Here is a 19265-nt window from a genome sequence, read left to right on the forward strand (position 1 = left end):
CTTACATCCTGCAGTTTACCATAGTGGAAGTGCTACATTTGAATTCTGCAAGGCTGTCCTGTCTGCTTTGTTAATAGTGTGCATAATCTCAAGTTCACTTTATCTCATCATCAGGCTGGGGTGGGGGCAGATTCCATGCTGGGGTGGAATTCAAGCATCTGTTTGGGGCAGTGTCCCATACTTTGTGACTCTTGGCAGTAATGCTCTGGTTACTGTCACAGAGGGGGATTGTTGAACTGGCTCTCCAGGGATGCTGTGCAGCGTACCGGGCAGAAGAGAGGCGCCTAGGCAGAAAGGACAGCATGCACAGTCTGTAGGTATAGGAAGCGCAGTGTCTTTGGGTAACAGAATAGCTAAAAGCTCGCACATAGGGTACGTGTGAATGAAGGAAAAGGGAGGAAGGCCAGGAGAGGGGCTTGGCCTTTATTCTGTCGAGTGGTGAGCCGTTGAAATATCTGAGTGAGGTGCAAAATGATCTGATTTGTGTCTTAGGAAGATAACTTTGAAGGAGGCGAGGATATGATGAGGGCTTGGAGTTGAGAGGCAGTTAAAAGGCAGAACTGCCATTATCTGGTGGATTTGATGCCTGGACGAAGGAAGACAAGTCCCAGATGGCAGATTTTGTTCTGACATGGAGGGATGGATAGATGTGACATCCCCGAGACACGGGAGAGGAGGCGGCCTTGGGAGGAGATGCGCTGCGATGTGGGCTGAGACTGGCTGGCTTTCCGAGGTCACCTGTTTTTAAGGGGCAGACCAGCAAGAAGGACCCCGAGGAGGCAAATTAGGAGAGGAGGAAAGATGTGAGTGGCAGTGGCAGGGGGAGGAGAGATTTTAAGGCAAGGGGAGTCAGCAACCAGTGTGGGACTGCAGAGAGAAGCCCAGAAGAATGAAAAGAGGTCTTTATTATGAGCCATCATTGTACCATTCTTGATAGTCAAGTAGCTACAAAAGGTTATTAAATAAAATAAGGAGTTTGTGTTTGTAAATGAAGATCTCACACAAAACTGTTGGCACTGCGGCCACTGGCCTCTAGCAGAGCCTTTTGTGCAGATGGGCTTCATTCTCCGGCCCTCCATGGGAGCAGCAGGAATCCGGTGACTGAGGGAACCCAGAGGTTCCTTCCATTCCCAAGAGCCTGTGACTCTGTGGCCTCTTTAAAGTTGAGGGAAGAGGAGGAAAATCCCTGGTTTTCAGGGTACTGGAGAGATGCCTGGGGTGGTAACGGTGTTAGACTGCAGGGCTGGGCCCATTTCTGGAGGGAAGTGCGTGCACTGAGGTCAGCTGGTGGAAATTAACAAGCACAGGCCCTCCCTCCAGAGTGTGAGGTGTGTTTCTGGCTCGGGCTGTGTGTGGACCAGCTGTCTCCAGGAAAGTGGTTCTGATGGGGTGGCCTTGGGGCAGGTATCCCTACATTACAGAAATTCTCACTTCAGTGAGGGTTGGACAGATTCACATGTTCCATTCTTGCCACAGATTCCATGGAAGTGAAACCCATCATGACCAGAAAGTTGCGGAGGCGACCAAATGATCCTGTCCCCATTCCAGACAAGAGGAGAAAACCTGCTCCTGATATCCGTTTGCATCAAGCTTTGGTCACTTTTTTTTCCTCTTGAGACTATTGAATCCTTAGTTTACCCATTTGATAGAATACACGTGATTATTGTGCTACAGAAAAGAGTCATATTTGATTGGAAAACAGGGGCCAACCATTTTATTGTTGAAGTCCTCAATTCTACTGCTTTTAGTGGGAAGAACTTATACGGAGCAGATATTTGGAAGGGTACTTTGTGTTGGAAGTTCAACCGGGTTTTAAAACTCACTTGGAGATTCAGGGGCAACTGAAAATTTTATGTGCCTTTATTTTTTTTCACCTGTAACATGAGGACAACGATCATCTGCTTTTTCTACCTCCGTTATCTCTATTCCTGGATTGCAAACTGTTGTTAAATTAAAGCAAATGAGATTTCATCAGACATAAAGAAGCCCCTTTAGTCATAAAAATGGGAATGGGTAGAGGACGTATGGAGAAATTCTGTTTCTGTCATTCTTGAGGAACTAATAAATAGCCATTTACACAAATAACCGTTTACAAAGTTGTGTAGTCATTTGTCTGCCACCAGGAAAGGGCATAACTTCCGGTTGCTTTATCTTCACAACTGAGAGTGTAAGTTGCTAGGGAAGATTAACCCCAGTATGTATGAGGAAGTCTTCAGATCTTTGGAACAGAAGCACTTCATAAATTCAGGATGAAGTTCTTTTATCGTGTGCTGTGCTCACTGTTATTTTAGTTACCTATTGAAGCTCATTCCACCTTTGCATCATTGAAGCTTGTAAGATGGAGGGAGGGGCGGGTATGAATTCTTTTATATACCTGGCACCACAGTGTTTAGTAGGAGAATCAAAAAGTTCCAGGAGACAGGCTATTATTGTAAAAATGTCATGAAGCATGATTACACTTTGTAAATTCTAAAATACTGGTACCATTTTGTCGAATTCTGTTTGCTTGGAAACTGCACTTTTCAGACGCCTTTCTTTAACTCTTAATACCCCAGCTCAACTATTTGTTAACAGACGAACAGATCATGGAGGATCTGAGAACGTTAAATAAGGTACGGTTTGATGTTTTGATTTATTTGAAAGCTTAGGTTTAATATGATTTTCTGCTTTACTTTGTTCACATGTTATTTGTTAAATCAATTTGATACCTTTGACATCATTACATCTGAAATGATTTTCTCTAAGATTTTTTGTTGTTCTTTCTACAGCTTAAGTCACCCAAGAGACCAGGTAAGTGCATGGCATTATTGGCAATTGTGCAATCTTTTTATCACGTATTTGGAGAAGCATGCGAATACCTGGTGGGGAACTGTTGCCATTCTCAAAAATAAAGTGTCCATCATTTACCATGGGGTAATCGTCGTGAGAGCTGAAGAGAACCGTAGGTGCACCCTCCTCTGATTTTTTTTTTAACCCTGTTATGTTAAAGCTATTTTTGTCTTTTCCTTAGGATTTATTGTAAAAGAGACATTTGATTGATTGGATGTCCTTTCTGTATGGGCATCAGCCATAAGATTTAAGTACACTTCCATTTCTAAAAATGAAACCAGAAGGATTTTTCAGTATTGCTTTCTTTGTGGAGTTAAGTACTAGGCACTGCTGTTGTAGTGGCTTTTCATGGCCTGGTCAGGAACTTATAGGCTCATGGAAGAGGCCATCCCAGTGTTCACCACGGTTCCTTCTAGAGCCTCACTCGAGAGTCATTGCTAGGCTGCCTAGCAATGGAATCCTGAACAGGCAGGGCATGTTTTTTGTTTGTTTGTTTGTTTTTGGTTTTAAGCAGTGTGATTACTCACACATCCCTCTATTCACTGAAACTTGGGGAAGAAAATAAGATTCTTCTTTCTTTAAATAATTTCCTCCTGAGGGCTGCTGTTGTCTACAGACAGGGCCTGAGTTTCTGAAGACATGATGAGGAAAGGGGTTATTTGAGTAAGAGTGTGAATTTAAATTACATAAACCACCGTGGTTACTAGCACTGTATTAGCTTGACTCTGCATCTACCTAGTAATAAATAGGTAGAGCAATAGCCTGCTCTACCTAGAATAAATATTCTAGAAATTATTTTTTATAAATTTAAAGACATTTACTGAATTCTTTTTCTTTTGGGCTTCTGATGGTCACTGGGATTTTAGTTCTACTCCAGGCAATGTTGGGCAAATCCCTCAGCCGGCCTGAGCCTCAGGTTTCACCTCTGTTCAGTGAGGTTAATCTTCTCGCTTACCTCACAAGTTTGCTTTGAGGATTGTTAGATGTGTTATACAAGAATTTTATTGAATTCCCTTTTATTACAACTGTGAGGACTTGATTATGATTATGAGCACCTTTTAGTAACATTTCAGCTAAAACATATTACTGGTGGATTCGCATGTTTGTTACATGATTAGTCATTGAAATATTTCTTTGGTTTCTGCAGCCTCCCCGTCCTCTCCTGAACACTTGCCTGCCACACCTGCTGAGTCTCCAGCCCAGAGGTTTGAAGCCCGGATAGAAGATGGCAAATTATACTATGATAAAAGATGGTATGTTGTAGGGAAAAAAACTAGATTGCTCATAAGAGTCTCAAAAGAACCACCTGGAAAGAGGGCTGGGCCAGTCTACAGTTGTTTCAGAGCATGGCTGCTGCTTGACTTACATGGTGTGAAAAGTGGGGTAACATTTAAACGGGTATTGGGAGTGATGCGGTTGCTGCTACTTGTTAGATCTCTGAAGGCAGTGTTTTTTTCAAACGGTGTTCGCTGCTCGTGGTCGCCCTTTCTCCCTCCGCGCTGCGCCAGCACTTGCAGCTTACATCTTGTGTGGAGCTCCTGGAGCCTGGGTCAGGGTTTATGTCTTCCTCTGTCTTCTCATAACTCCGCCCCGTGGGCTAAAATTAATAGGTCTTCTGTGGTCCAGTGAGCTTGGGGGATAAAACCCTTGGTGCAGATAAATGGGTTTCTCCACTGTAGCACTCCTTGGGTCCTCCGCTGTGCTCATGTACCCTGTGAAATTCTAGGGTGCTGTCAGGTGTTGTTGATTTGGTGAGGGACCCTTTCACCTGCTCATCCAGAAAGCATACTTGGGGGAATTGTAGTTTAGACTGAAGAAGAGTTGAAACCTTCAGACCACCTCTATTTCCGTTGGGAAGGAAATGGCAAAACAATATGAAAAAACCTTAAAAATTCATAAATGTGTTGATTCAGCAAACACTTACTGTCTGCTCTGTAACTAGGCATTCTGGGAGGTATTAAGTTACCCGGATCCTGCCACCCTTTCACAGCTCTTTTAATTCTGATACATTCCTTCATTCATTGTCCATATGTGGCCTACTCTTCCTCGGCTTAAGTCATGCTGGACATATATTTGTATTCTTCTGCCTTTCTCCTTCCCTTCTTCCCTGCTCGTTGGGCACTTTGGCAGTCTTGTACTTTAATGTTGCTTCTTAGAACGTATTACCACTAGGTGGCAGGCCCTAACAGCTCAAAACATGGGGGGCAAAATATGGTGAAAAATATTTCAAATAATGAAAACCAAATAACCTTTAAAGATCAAGTCCACGCATCAGAAACATCTTCAAAAATGATGAGATTTATCACGAACATTGTTATGGATCTCGAGTCCTAAAGCCATATGATATTTGAAATAATGTTCATTTTGTAATTGTGTTGCTTCAGATCTTTCTAAGGCTTAATCCTTCGACTTTATGAGACATGTCTTTAGGGTGAAATGCTGTAAAATAAAATTCTTGTTTTTCTAAAGACAGGATCCACAGTGACTAGTGTTTCATGATGTAAACAGTGGTCAGGTTTGCTGTCCTAGACCTCTGAAGCATTTTGAAGGAATTTCACTGTCTTTCTCACAATTTAAAAAATTCTAAAAATAAGGTCTTTGGGAGCATTTTACTTTTCAGTGAATTTAAAGCTGATTTTGTTTTATTGTTAAATATCAAGACTGTTTTCTTGTGTATTCTGCGTGTCTCTCTTCTTTGGCCTTGGCAGTCAAAGTCCATGGCACATCTGTTGAAAGGCAGCTCAGATTCCTCCCTTCCGTATTTGGAAGGTGTTTAAGGGAATCCTGGTCGACATCTTTACCAGCACAGACTGGCCCCTCATGTCTCACCAGCCATGGTGTTTGCCTTTCGTGTCCTTGTCAGTTGGAGGCTGTCATTTTTCCTTCTTTTCAGCATTCATAGCCTGTGGCTGAGAGGTCAACTGAATCGCTTTATGTTCTTTCCAGTAGTGTGGAGTATTTTGGCTAAACAGTGTTTCTGGCAAAGCATGTTTCATTGAGTTTTAAATGACTTCAGCAAAATGAGTGTGGTTCTGGCTTCCCATCTTGGCAGGAACACTTATCAAGCTACATTTCATTTTGAAAGATAAGCATCTTCCCTTTGCTTTGGTCTCCCTACTGCTTTTAAGGCATTTTATATCCTGCTGTACGTTTTCCTCACATTTTGATTTGGACTAATGACCCTTCTTAGAAAGTACTGTGAAAGTAGCTGATATTTAAAATAACTGACTGGTGGTGCCGGCAGGCTGTTCATTCCTCCTCACATTAAATCTGGGGCTGCTAATATGGATCAGAAAAGAAGTCACCCACTTGCTTGAGTGGATTTCACTCTCTAGCCTTCCACTGACAAAAGATTGTCCACTCAAAACAGTGAATATTTACAACTAGGATTGGGATTCCTTGAGGCTATAGCTGTGACATGGTCTTTTCTTTTGGAGTGAAACATTAATATCAGAATTCCCAGTAGGATACAAAATTAAATTAATTCTACCCCCCTACCCCACTTTTTGACTCACCTTCTAAAGAAACTACTTTATTCCATAATGGTAGTGGTGATTCTAGTTCATTGGGTTTAATAGTAGAGGCAAAGCTTTAAGAGCTTAATTGTAGGGATTCCCAGGTCAGAATTTCTATTAGTAATAAAGGAATAAAGTTAGCTTCACATTTGGGGCTTGTCCTCTGAAGCTATTTAATAAAGTATTTTTTCAGCAGAGATGAGTTATAGCTTGTAAAATGGGTTAATTGGCAAAAAAGTGATAGTGTACATTTTTCCTAATTTAGCTCAGTTGATGTTGCTTTTTAACATTTTTTATGTGTGAAGTATATTTTGAAATTTCCCCTAGAAATTGGGAAGTAAATTTGTATTTTAAGGTTATAATGTAATTTTTGGCTTCATTTTAAAAACACCCCCTATATGAGCATTAGGACTTAACTGTATTTTGCCATGTATAATGCACACTTTTTTGCCCAGATGTTGAGGGAAAAATAAGGATGTGCATTATACATGGGCATAATAATTACACGCCATGGGTATGATAATGGGTACGATAATGGGTATAATCCCATGTATAATGCGCACAAACATGGGTGCACGTTATGCATGGGAGCACATTGTGCATGGTAAAATATGGTATTTTTTTCCAGAGAATTCAGATAATTCATTTATTTTTTATTTTTTATTGTTTTATTTTATTATTTTTTTATCAGAGAGAGGGGAAGCGAGAGAGAAAGAAAGGGAAAGAAATGTTGGCGGCTGCTTGTATGTATCCTGATTGGGGACTGAACCTGCAACCCAAGCACTTGCTCTGACTGGGGATTGAACAATGTGCTTTCGCTTTGCAGAATGACAGCCAACCCACTGAGCCACACCTGTCAGCGAGAATTCAGATATTTTAGTAGATTTGATATCCAGAGAATGATGGTTCCCCAAGGCCGTTGTGTGGCGCATGCATGTCCTGGAGCTTCTGAGACGGTGCTTCAGGAGGTGATGGGAATCTGTTGGGTTCGAAGTGGGCCAATTTGGGAAACACACTGACCATCTCTCCCATGGAAGAAAAGGTGACCGATGGTGGATATTCAGGCCACCACCATTTGGGGATCCCAGAGCAGGCACCTTGGGGAGGTGGCCAGATGCTTAATTCCCAGACCGCTTTTCAGGGGTAAGAGATGGGTTGCATTGTTTATTCCTGATGTTCACTGTTAGGCCAGTCAAGTGTGTTGGGGTTTGGACTTTGAGCACATCTGAATAAAAACAACACATCTTAAAGAGAATTGTTTGAATAGTCTCCCAGAGTTAACTATTGTCTTTTAACAGACATTAAGATAAAATTTGTGACATTAAGTTTTCTTTTTACCTAATCTTATTTAGGTATTAGCGAGTATCATGATTTAAGAAGATATTACGTACTTTTTAATATAAGTGCTACCTGTTCTGAAAAAAAGAAAGCTATGCAATAAAAGGAATACCATTTTTAACTTACATTTCATATTTTTATAAAATTTTAATACACATTTTAATATATAAATTTACCCAGTCTTTTTCTGTGTATGATACTCATATAATAGGCATGTTTTGTTACAGGCACAAGAACATAATGGACATAGTTATTTAGCAGTATATTGAGCAGGTTACCACACTAGTAATACACTTCTGTACCATATCCATGATTTTCCTTTATTAAAGTATTTAGAGAGTAGCATCAGATTGACTTTAGGCTAGTTGTCTGTTGTTTTGTGTTTTTTATCTCTTTAATAAATTACAATCCCTATAGAATAACTGAATGCTCTCTCTATTTGTATTCTAACCATGTCGATAGGGCAGTTGGATTAGATGTGGGAGGGAATCAAGTTTGAGTTTTGTTGTGAACTAATTCAGCCTTTCCTCATGCATTGTACAATTCAGAGCTTGCAGTAATACATATTTAGCATTATTAAAGGTCCCTTAACCCATTTCACCAACTAATCTCTGGCAAGAAGCCAATTTGAAGCTGGATCTAAACCAATCTTGCTGTTCTAATTGTGTTTATAATTCAGTTTTTTTAAACTGTTTTCAAGAAGTAAATTGACTTGGAAACCTTAGTTTTCAGTTCCTAAAGTATCAGATTAAAGAGTGCTTAGAACCTAGATTGGAAAAAGCTTATTGTGGGAGTGAAGTACATCCTTTACTGTAATGTCTTGGCAATAGATTATTTCATTATACCAGCAAAACAGTCCGCTCTCTTCTCCCACGGAAATAATGATATAAATGCAGTGCATTGCTGGGGGATGCATTTTGGTTTTGTTGGAATTTTCGTGAGTTAGTGAGTCTATTAAATCAGATCCGTGCAGCCAGAATGAACCAAAGGTTATGTTCTTGACTGAACAGGTGCTGGCCCAGGCTGGGGCTGCCAGCTCTTGTAATCCAGCAGCTGCTCCTTCATTCTGTGGCAGCTGTTATTGTCCCATTTGGCTTTTCTCTGGCTTCCTCACTTTCATCCTCAGCCTTGTCCCTGAACTTGTAGAAGTTGAAGGTGGTCTTGCACTATAGGCCAAGTGAATAGATAAGGGGCAAAAGGGCAGTGTCTGTCACGTCTGCTCCATTTAAAGCAGCTCTCCTGACTGACTAGGCCACGGTAGATACTCTGGTTCATGTCACAACACTCAGAACTTCACCCAGCTACTCTTGCCAGGTGTGATTATTTCATCTCCTTCACTGCCGCTGTATTTGAAGTTCCATGACAGCAGGGACCATGTGGACTTGTTCGTTGTCTGCCTCCAACCTTCAGCATAGTCAGTGGTACACAGTGAGTGATTAATGAGTGTTTGTCGAATGAGTGACCAAAGTAAGGGCTGGATTTGGCCTACATTCTTGTTGGTGACTTATTGGATAAATAGAAAATAAATAACAGAACAAACCGTTGTTTAAGCCCATCTATTCGTTTTGTCTACCCAGCCTTCTTCAGTGTTTTGGGGTGAAAACAGGTTTTAGTTGAAAAATTATAATTTACTTTTTGAATTGAGTCATATAGTCCAAATAAAAAAATAAATATAGAGTTAATTTCCTATCCCTTTTCTGGGCCCTCCCCTTTCCGCCTCTGGAGAGGGACCAAGGAACATAAGTTTTAGATTTAGAAGAAGATAAGGAGGTCATCATCTAATACAATCTAAGGCTGGAAGCCTTTAAATTAAACCTGAAATTCAGAATCTTCCTCAAACATCAATTAAGACTCTTTTAATTACATTTTTTTCTGTGGTGATCTTTTTTCCCCTTCTCTTTCCTTCCTTCCTAAAAAAAATCTGTGCCTTTAACAGTACTGTATTGTATACCTAAAATTTTTTAAGAAGGTAGATCTTGAGTGTTCCTAACTCAAAAAAACACCAACAAAAACCAATAATCATAATAAAGAGGACAGACAGAAACTTAGGGAGGTGAGATATAGATATATCTATAGATATATAGATATATCTATAGATATATATATATATATATGGCCATAGATATTCAGGGGTGGGCAAAAGCAGGTTAATAATAAAGATACAATAATTAATAAATTATTAACAATGCAAGAATAAACTGTTTCATGTACTCACAGCTGTAGACCTACTTTTGCCCCCCATGAATGTCTATGGCCTTGATGGTGGTTTGGTTTCACAGGTGTATACTTAATCCCCAGACTCATAGTGGTGTATACAGTAAGTATGTACTGCTTTTTACATTTCAATCATACTTCAATAAAGCTGTTAAAAAAATGAACTTGTGTTCCATTTTTGGCAGGTACCACAAGAGCCAGGCCATCTACCTGGAGTCAAAGGACAACCAGAAACTGAGCTGTGTGATCAGCTCTGTTGGAGCCAATGAGGTAGGGACTGAACTCTCTCGCCCTGGGGGAAAGCAGAAGGTGACACACCTGCAGTGCGAGGGCCACTGAGAAAGTGCAGTGGAATCCTGTGTTATATGTGGGTTAGTCCAAAGTCAGCGCTTTCAGGCAGAAATTGCATATAGGCGAAATCACCCTTGAAAATCCTTTACTTTGCCTGACTGCAATATATGCAGATTTGTGTTTATCTTGTATCTGTGAACTCCCTGTACAGTAATTGAGTTGGGAACCACTAGCTAGACAACAGGAAAGAACAAAAGGCAAATCTGCGTGGTATCTGTGCTTCCAAATCCTGCTGCTTTTTTAAGGTAACCATCTACTGAGAATGGAACTTGCCTGTGGAGTATACTCCATCTTTGTTATTTCTCTAGAACTTTCATGTGTACTAATAGATTTGTTTCATGGCATTGAGGTTTGTATTGAGGCACCTGGCACAGTGTCTGGCACATAGTGAGTGCTCAACAAATGGATGCTGGTCAGGTCTGACCCACACAGTGCTGCTTGCCTGCTGCCATTTCAATTTGACATGCCCTGTTGTGCCTCTGAACACTGAGCTAGCGGGCGCGTGCCATTAGCGGTTGGCCTCCAGTCACTGCTCAGGGATGGGGGCTGGGTTGTAAAGTCAGCCCACACGGTTATGCTCAGGGAGGAAGACCTGGCCCGCCTGTGAGTTCTCTCACTGGCGCTTAGTTAGGCAGCTACCAGCAGAGTGTAACCTATACTGTAAGTAGTATTTAAAAAAAAAAAGTTTAGAACTTTAATATCTGGATTGGCTTGATTTTTTTTTTATCAGTCCACAAATGTCTGCAGTGAAATTGATTATTATGTGTCTGCCCTCTAACTTATTTGTGCCAGTGCACAGTAAATCTAATGAAACTGGATTATGAAATAACTTAAGCCTCTTCTATTCTCCCAGCTTCCTGAATTGAAAATGCCCTTAAATGTGACTAGTTTGCAAAATGATTGTTTACTAAGAAGTTAGGGAGAGCCTTCTAGATAAATGAATGTCATTCTTCTCTGCACTCAGGATCTATGTGTCACCGTAAGCCAAGTCAAAACCAGAACAGGAGATCTGATGGAGACGCTTGCTGCTCCTCAGCAAGAGGTGTCATGATTTCACAAAAGAGATTTGGTGCCGGGCTGTGTGGGCTGCTGCACAAAGCATGTGTGTGGCCCCCTAGCACCGAAACCTAACCTCAGGTCCAGTGCTCTCTTCTTCCTGACACTGCAAGGCTTTTCAGGAAAATAGAAATGCAAGCTAGGTTTTTCTGTCTCTCTGTTGAAGGTTGTTGCCCTTCGACATAATAGAGTGTCAACGAGGTCTGACAAGGAAACGGTGACACTGAGACATGTCCCCTGGAGGGGAGACAGCTCATTGCATCAGAGGCATGCACCTCTGGTAACAGGAAAACATTTCTTACTTCTTGGAGGCATTCCAGCTCATTTTTCAGGTCACATCCTAAGTGACACTGGAGCTACTTGGCCTTTGCATAACTTGACTGGGCAGAATTGGTGGGTAGATCTGAGTGTATTGATGACTTCCCAGTTCAGCCCTCCTTGGGGCCAGTTTTTACTTGAAAATGGTTCTACAAGCTCCTTTAGAGGTTCAGCTTCATGTGAGGTCTTCAACTTTATTTGTAAACCAGTGTGTTTGACTTTAAAGTCTGTTGCTAAATAAATCATAGTAAAGAAATTGAGATGAAACTGAGAATAAGCTTTTCAAAAAATCTTATGGTTGGGGGAGGGAGAAGATACATGTAAACTTGCATGTATATGATACAGATTTTTAAAAAAAAATTATGTGTATTAAACACATGAGGGAACTGATGAGAAGAGTCAGGGCCTGGTTTAGTGGAGGAGAGCAAGGGCTTCGATGTCAGGCGCCAGGGCTTAGATAGGACATATGACTCAGCCTTGCTCTTCTGTAAAAGGCGGGCCGTGAGGATGAGGAGGCGCAGCTTCATCAGCACAGTGTCTGGCACAGAGGAGCCCTTCGCTCAGGGTGTCAGCTCCGCCCCCCTCCTGGCTGCAGGGATGCCCCTTACGGAGTGCACTTGGCAAATCTGGCAGTCCCCCTGCTGCAAGAGTTCATTCTCGGTTCTGCGGAGGAATGTGTCTGCCTGTCACATGCGAGACGTGCTGCCCTCTGTGGGAGAGCCGTGTGGTCAGGAGGGAAGGACTCCCTGAAGCGAGTGTAACCTTCGCGTGATCCTAATTGGGCCTTAGCTCACTCAGGGGCATCTTTTTTCGTTACTATTTTTTTCCTTATTTTCCTGTCACAACCATTAACCTTAATTGTTAGGATATCGGTATTGAAAAGCTATAGTACTGAAGTCCCTCGGGGTAACAACAATATTTCATAATTTGATTGAAAGTTTATATTCAAGAATGTATGTATCTTGAATATTGGTTATGCGGTAGTCTAACCACATCTAAAAGAGTCCCTCAGATCAAGGCCGAACTGGAACCCAGTATCATTGTGCTTTCCATTTTCTTTCTTTTTTAAAAAAAATTTCATTTATTTCCAGAGAGAGGGGGAGGGAGGGAGAAAGAGAAGTAGAGGAACATTGATGTGTCAGGGAAATATCCATTGGGTTGCTGCTCACACGCCCCCTACTGGGGACCTGGCCTGCAACCCAGGCATGTGCCCTGAGTGGATTCTAACCAATGACCTTTCAGTTCATAGGTCCATGCCCAATCCACTAAGTCATACCAACCAGGGCTCTTTCCATTTTCTTAATCAAAAGTGTAAGAAGGATGGCTGGGAGAAATGAGTTCAAGAGCTGATGCCTACCCTCTACATTAGAGGCATTCCTTTAGGAGGGCCAAAGGTCAAGGAGGTACTTTTGAAGGCCTTGCAGGTTGACAGCAAGAGGTTGCCAGTTTTCTGCCTACACCTAATTTATGTAAATATTTTCATGCTTTGGAAGATTTTCTCCTCAGTCTTAGCCTCTTTCATCTTGTTCCCTTTCCTTCTCCCCTGCAGATCTGGGTGAGAAAGACAAGTGACAGCACGAAGATGAGGATTTACTTGGGCCAGCTTCAGCGTGGGCTCTTTGTGATCCGCCGGAGGTCAGCGGCCTGACTTTCTACAGTGCTCTCCTTCCCTTGACCTTTTTTCTGGAGTGGTTTTTGGTTTTTGGTTTTGTTTTGTTTTCTTCTTAATAGAAAGTTTTTAACTTGGGAGTTGCTCCTTGGCCTTGGAAAATGGAGAACACTGTTGTGGATTCTGCAAGGCACTTTCGTGGCCAGTCACTTCCATCTTTGTTTCATCCTTTAACTGCCTCGACTTCTTCCAGCCAGGAGTCACCACGAGATGATTTTACTTTCTGGAGTATTGGGAGTTTGACTTACTTGTTTAATTTTTTTGCTTTGTGTATGTGGGGGTTTTTTTCCCCCAAAACGTCCTTTGAGTTTGAAGGGACATTTCTTTTCATTAATTATCTTTAAGTCTTTCTACCAAGAAGAGGAGCAGGAAGGGAAACACTCTACAATGCATTTTCATGTTTTGAATCTGATTAGTGGATCACATAGCTACTTCCCTTGTTGAGCCCAATTCACTGTTTCCCCAGAAGCTTAGGGGAGAGGTCCTAGCAGAAGGAGATTAATTCTCCTGGCTCTCAGCCTTCTCAGAGAGAAATAAACACCTTGTGTAACATCTGGCGCATGCCATCCTCTCCACTGACTGAACGACGGAAACATTTGCCTGGGGGACTGCGTGCACTGAAGTAATTGGGGCTGGGGGAAGGGGGTGTTTCATATTCATAATGTGCTGAAGATACTATATTTTAAATGTTATTTAGTGCAAGTGGTTTATTCACACAGTTGTTCGAGCTCAAGCTGGAACAAGAAGTGGTCATGTCAGACGGTTTCCTTTGTAATTCATTTCCTCTGCTCCCAAGTAGGTGAAGTGGTACCTGCCACAGGCTGGTTATCTGGGTTACCTATCGAAGGTGGGGAGGCGAGGTTGACAGTGCAATAACCAGTCATCTACAGTCTCTGACTCATCATTCAAATTGCGCTTTCGTCACTGATGCCGTTATTGCACATTGGCCATGTCAAACCAATGGAAGCTCGTCGGCACTCGCAGCCTCCAGATCTCCCAGGGGGCCTGGCCCAGGGCGGAGACGGGAGGCTCTGCCGTGGCTGCCACCAGACCTGCACTCTTACTGACAAATTCTGATGAAACAGCCTCCCCTGTACTCCCTACTTCCTTTCCCTCGTTCCTACAACTAGAAAAATGATCATTGGGTGATGGGTTTTTTTATATGCTAGTTGCCACCTTATGATGTTTATTAAGTTTTGGGAGTTAGAGTAAATGTTAGCATCTCTGTGGGCAAGACTTCATACATCCTAGGAAATCTTTGTAAATAACTCCCTTGGTCTCACGTGATTCCCTTCGTGCTGTCTCTTGATGTGCACACCCCAAAGCAAGTCATGGGGCTGTGATGACAAGTCAGTCACCTCCAAAGTCCTGGCTTCCACAGAGACCAAACCTTACAGACTCAGAGTAAAGACTTGTACAGATATATTTTTGTTTTAATTTAAAATCTTTTTCTTCCCCTCTTTCTCTCTCTCTTGGTGTTGGAGTCTCATTTGAAAACAGGATAAATGATGCTGTTCATCAAAAATTGCCTGGGCCTTTGTGTGTTTCCTCTGCCCCCAGCCCCCCTTTATTAGGATGTTCACTACAGTGAACCAAGTCCACAGTAAACAGGGACTTCACCTCTTGTTTCTTCTTGGTGGCCTTCGCTGTTTGGGTGATCTCTCTTGCTTGAATTGCCATTGTGGTATGTGTAGCATCACATAATATCAAGTAGCTATTGGTTCTCATCTAGTGCCCTGTGATGGAAGTTATTTAGATATATTTAGTGTATGTTGCCACTGAAGATTATTTTTTCTTTCTTTCTTTCTTTCTTTCTTTTTTTTTTTTGTCTTCCTAAAGTACACCAAAGTTTTGTTTTGTTTTGTTTTGGTGAAAGGATTATTTTGATAATACTTGAGGGTTTAGCATTGAGGCAGCAAGTTGCGTTTTTTCCTTGCCTTGTCTGATGGCGCCTCTGTGCTTTCATGAAGTAACTTTATTTGAAGACCAGGGTCTGGCATTTCGGCCTCTTCTCCTCTGTAAATTTGAGGGTGTTTGAGGCCACGGTTAGGCATGCTCTCCGTCCCATCACTGCCTTCTGTGCTTCAGTGTCGTCGCAGCTCTTAAAATCATGAGATCTGGTGAAAATGGAGGAAAATGTGATGTAGATGCAAGGCACAGCACAGTAAATTATATTCCTGACCCCAGGTATTTGTTAATTTTTTTAACTTAATTACTCCAGAGAAGAAAAACTCAGCATTTCAACCACCCAGGCCCCTGTAGTGACCAGGGGTGGAAGAGCCCCCTCGTTAGGAGGTGGGGGAACTTTTGTGATGGGCAAAGTGAACTAGAGAGGGAAACAGACTTTCTGATTCCTAGAATAAGGGGGCCGGCTGTTAGCCCAGGTGGCTGTTCTTATTCCAAAAGGTCTGTCTCTCACTAGATGAATTCCCAAATTCAAACTATTTCCTGTAAGTGGTACTTTGATAAAAATTGGTCCAGACAGTTCTCATCATGAACCTGTATGTGTGTGATTCTGATCAAGAACTTATATGTGTGTTACTCTGATCAAGAACCTTGTATGTGTGTTAACTCTGATCAAGAAGCTGCATGCGTGTTTGGCTCAAGGCATCTGCCTCAAGTACACAGTGTTTGCTATTGATGTGTCCCAGTATTTATTTTACCTCTTCTTGGAGGTTTTGTGTATTTCCCTAACTCCCTCTCTTCCTCAGCCAGTGTCCTCTTGAACAGTTTCCATTTTTCTGTAGCCAAGCCAAAGCCAGGATATTTTTATTTGTCTGGATACTAGTATTTATGGATGTTTAACTACCTAATGTAGCTTAGTTAAAAAACAACAACAACAACAACAACAAACTTCTGACTGGGGCCGCTGTGAGATCCCAGAGGCTGACCTGCAAATCAAGCTACTTACATTTGTGTGGGAGACCCTGTGTTCCGGATTGGGTGACTTTTCTAAGAGAAACATGGGGGAGGGTTGGTTGCATTTTTTAATCTAACTTGGGGGGAAAAGCCTATTTTTTACAATATTGTTGGTTTTGTTTTTCTATTATCATTTCCTTTACCCTTGAATTTTTACTAAATTTCCCCCTGATTTAAAAATCTTGTTTCTAATCTGGGAATTTGAAATCTTGGTACTTACTGTTACACCAATTTTTCCGGAGTGCAAACCACTTTAATATCAGAACACGGTAAAAAAAAAGAAAAAAAATTGCAGCCATTTCAAGCAGTTGGTGGGCTTTTTATACAATAACATCATTAACTGGTACCATTAAATGTTCTGAGAGGTGAATGTAAAATGTAAAAAGTACAGCTTTTTTTAAAAAAAAATAAACTTTCAAAGAGAAAACCAGCGTGTAGTCTGTGTTATGTCCATTGACTTGATAAATGATTGAAATTTATTTTACATTTTTCCTCCAGTGACAGTGGGGAAGGAATTTGGGGAGGAGGGAGGGATGTACTAGATATATGCTCATTTTTTTTTTTTAAAGAGTCAGATAAGGAATGATGTCAAAGACTAACTTTCAGTTTTGTGAAGGACAGTCTAGCGGTGTTGACCCTTAAATAAAGTGTCCCCTCCTTGCTGGAGAGGCTTAAATAATCTGATTAAAAATTGAATAAATAAAATTAACCTTAGGAGGAAACATGTATTCCCAATTGCTATGTATGGATGCAAAAATTGGACAGTGAAGATGGCTGATAGGAAAAAAAATGGATTCATTTGCAAGATGATATTGGAGGAAAGCTGCAGATACCTGGACAGCAAGAAAGACGAATGAGTGAATCCTAGAGCCAATTAAGCCTGAAACATCACTGGAGGCAAAAAAGACAAAATTGAAGCTTGTCCTACTTCAGGCACATTGTGAGAAGGCAGAGTTCTTTGGAAAAGATGGTAATGCTGGGGAAAATAGAAGCCAGCAGGAAAAGAGGAAGACCAACTATGAGATGGACTAATTCCGTAACAGAAGCCATAAATACGAGTCTGCAGAAGCTGAGCAGGGCTGAGGAAGACATGACATTGTGGACATCACTCATTCATAGGGTCACCAGGATTGTGGCTGACTCAGTGGCATGTAACCCAGGAGGAATGTTGAGGTACACTTGTGTCATTAAGGAGAGTGTTGTTCACATGGTACTCTAAGAGCAGTATCTCCCAATCTTACCAAGAAACTTTTCTGCAATAGTATAAAAGTATTTCTGCAGCTCCTGTGGGGGAAACTGAGGAGGTTACTTGCTGCCCCAGGTGACTGACCTGTTGTGTTTGCAAACCAGCTATGGCACACTTGTTGTTTAGGGCTGCTTTTATGCTTTGAATAAGGGAAAGGGGTGGTTACTATTTAAATTTTTTCATTGTAACAGAACATACAGAAAAGTGCACAATTCTGAATTGTAGAAGTTGAGTTTTCTCAAAGTGATTACATCCATATATCCAAGAAATAGCATTATCAGCTTCCTTCGGGTTACTTCTCCCTGTTGGGTAGCTGCTAGTCTGACTAGTTTTCTCTGTTTTAATGACCTTAACCTTCAAGCTCTTGAGCTGCTGGGTCCTTCCGCAGTTCTAGAAGAGCCAATTCCCTGGCCTTAGGCTAGGGGATATGAGAGCTGGCAGCAAAGGATGTGGCCAAATGGAAAGGAAAAGCAGATTCAGGTCAATCCTCTCACCCTCCTTCTTGGTTATCAAGGCAAACGGGCTTGCCCTTAATGTTAGTGTGTGCCTTTTGCTGAGTACTTTTTTTGTGTTGGACACTACTAAACCCTTCCTAGGAGGTATTTTCCCAATTTTCACAATAAACTGAAGAGAGTACTAATAATCCCAAACTTAAGGCTGACTTCCTAATAATCAACCCAAGGTTTAATTCTATGAAACCCAGAGCTCAGCACTGTGCCTAGCCATGGAAAGTGCTCTGCAAATGTTAGCTGTTGAGTAGTGTTAGTGCAAGGTGACATGCAAACAAAGGCAGCTGGTTAATAATAGCAGTGGTTCCAGGTGTGGTACCCTTCCCTTATATTATCTCATTTAGATCTCATAACAACCCTGAAGCTGGTACACTTGTTACCACCAGTGTCCAGCGAAGGGAACAGGCTCTCTTAGTCAAAGAAGGTGGTTCAGTAACTTAAACCCACTAAGTGCCTGAGGCCAGAGCTTTCAGTCTGAGCCAGGTTTCCTAACCACCATGCTCTCTAGTCCCTTCCCCAAACCCTTTATGTTAAAATTTAACGTTAAGCATTTCCACTACTTTTTTTCAGTGCTTCCCTGGGAGCTTGTTTTTATCTGTTCTCACTTCTTATACACACATACTCACAGAGCAAATTCTAGAAAATCTAAAACATTATTATTAGCTAGGACCCTTTCTCCTGCAGGATAACAGGATTTTTTCCTTAGCAGTAGAGTTGAAAGTCACAGTTATTGCCCAAGAGGTTGCTTCTCTCTGAAAAGGCATGAAGATAGCAGTTCTAAAAAGGAGGGAACTGTTTAGACGGTGAAGAGTAATTGGTTTTGATGAAGCCTACTTGATCTAATAAGCAACAAGAGAGCCTCTGGAGAAAACATATCTGAGGATTTCTAGATCACTTACCATCCATGCAATGAGGAGGAGTGGGAGCCATTGAACTTGTTTCTAAAAACAGGTGGAGAGCGGACATCGTACATGTTGGAGCTCTTTGGATGTCAGTGGACCTTTTCATGTTGTGTCCTACACTGGAGTCACCAAATAGAACACACCATTCATTCTGTGTCACCTGCTTCAAACTGCCTGCTCAGCTCCAGCCAGCAGCCTGCATCTACAGTCTTTGGCAGAGACAGGAATGGAACCAGCCCCAAGCCCCATCTTTAGTAAAGCTGTAAGCACCTTTCCTGTTTTTAAAAACAAGGCACTAGAGGAAATGAACTAGAAACATGGGCACCAGCTCACTCTCTTTGGACATAATAGCATGCTACGAAATATATTAGCTTTAGGAACTGTAGCCTTAACACAAAT

The 19265-nt window shown here is 41.7% G+C and overlaps 1 protein-coding gene across 2 annotated transcripts in view; it reads left to right on the plus strand.

Moving 5' to 3' along the window:
- SUDS3 (SDS3 homolog, SIN3A corepressor complex component) overlaps positions 1-16616 on the plus strand; it is a 34741-nt gene extending 18125 nt beyond the window's left edge. Inside the window, exons 7-12 of one of the 2 annotated variants that reach the window (XM_054594420.1) lie at positions 1477-1572; positions 2551-2612; positions 2769-2790; positions 3977-4082; positions 10082-10166; positions 13171-16616. In XM_054594420.1, the coding sequence (XP_054450395.1) occupies positions 1477-1572; positions 2551-2612; positions 2769-2790; positions 3977-4082; positions 10082-10166; positions 13171-13269 (470 nt within the window). In that variant the 3' untranslated portion in view covers positions 13270-16616. Of the gene's footprint in view, positions 1-1476; positions 1573-2550; positions 2613-2768; positions 2791-3976; positions 4083-7170; positions 7257-10081; positions 10167-13170 lie in introns of those variants that run through there. The other variant, XM_054594421.1, reaches the window with a different exon arrangement.
- Positions 16617-19265: the final 2649 nt, after the last annotated feature.

This window comes from Pteronotus mesoamericanus, unplaced genomic scaffold (assembly GCF_021234165.1).
Source record: "Pteronotus mesoamericanus isolate MK-2021 breed Mesoamerican mustached bat unplaced genomic scaffold, CSHL_Meso_final scaffold_507, whole genome shotgun sequence".
Lineage (NCBI taxonomy): Eukaryota > Metazoa > Chordata > Mammalia > Chiroptera > Mormoopidae > Pteronotus > Pteronotus mesoamericanus.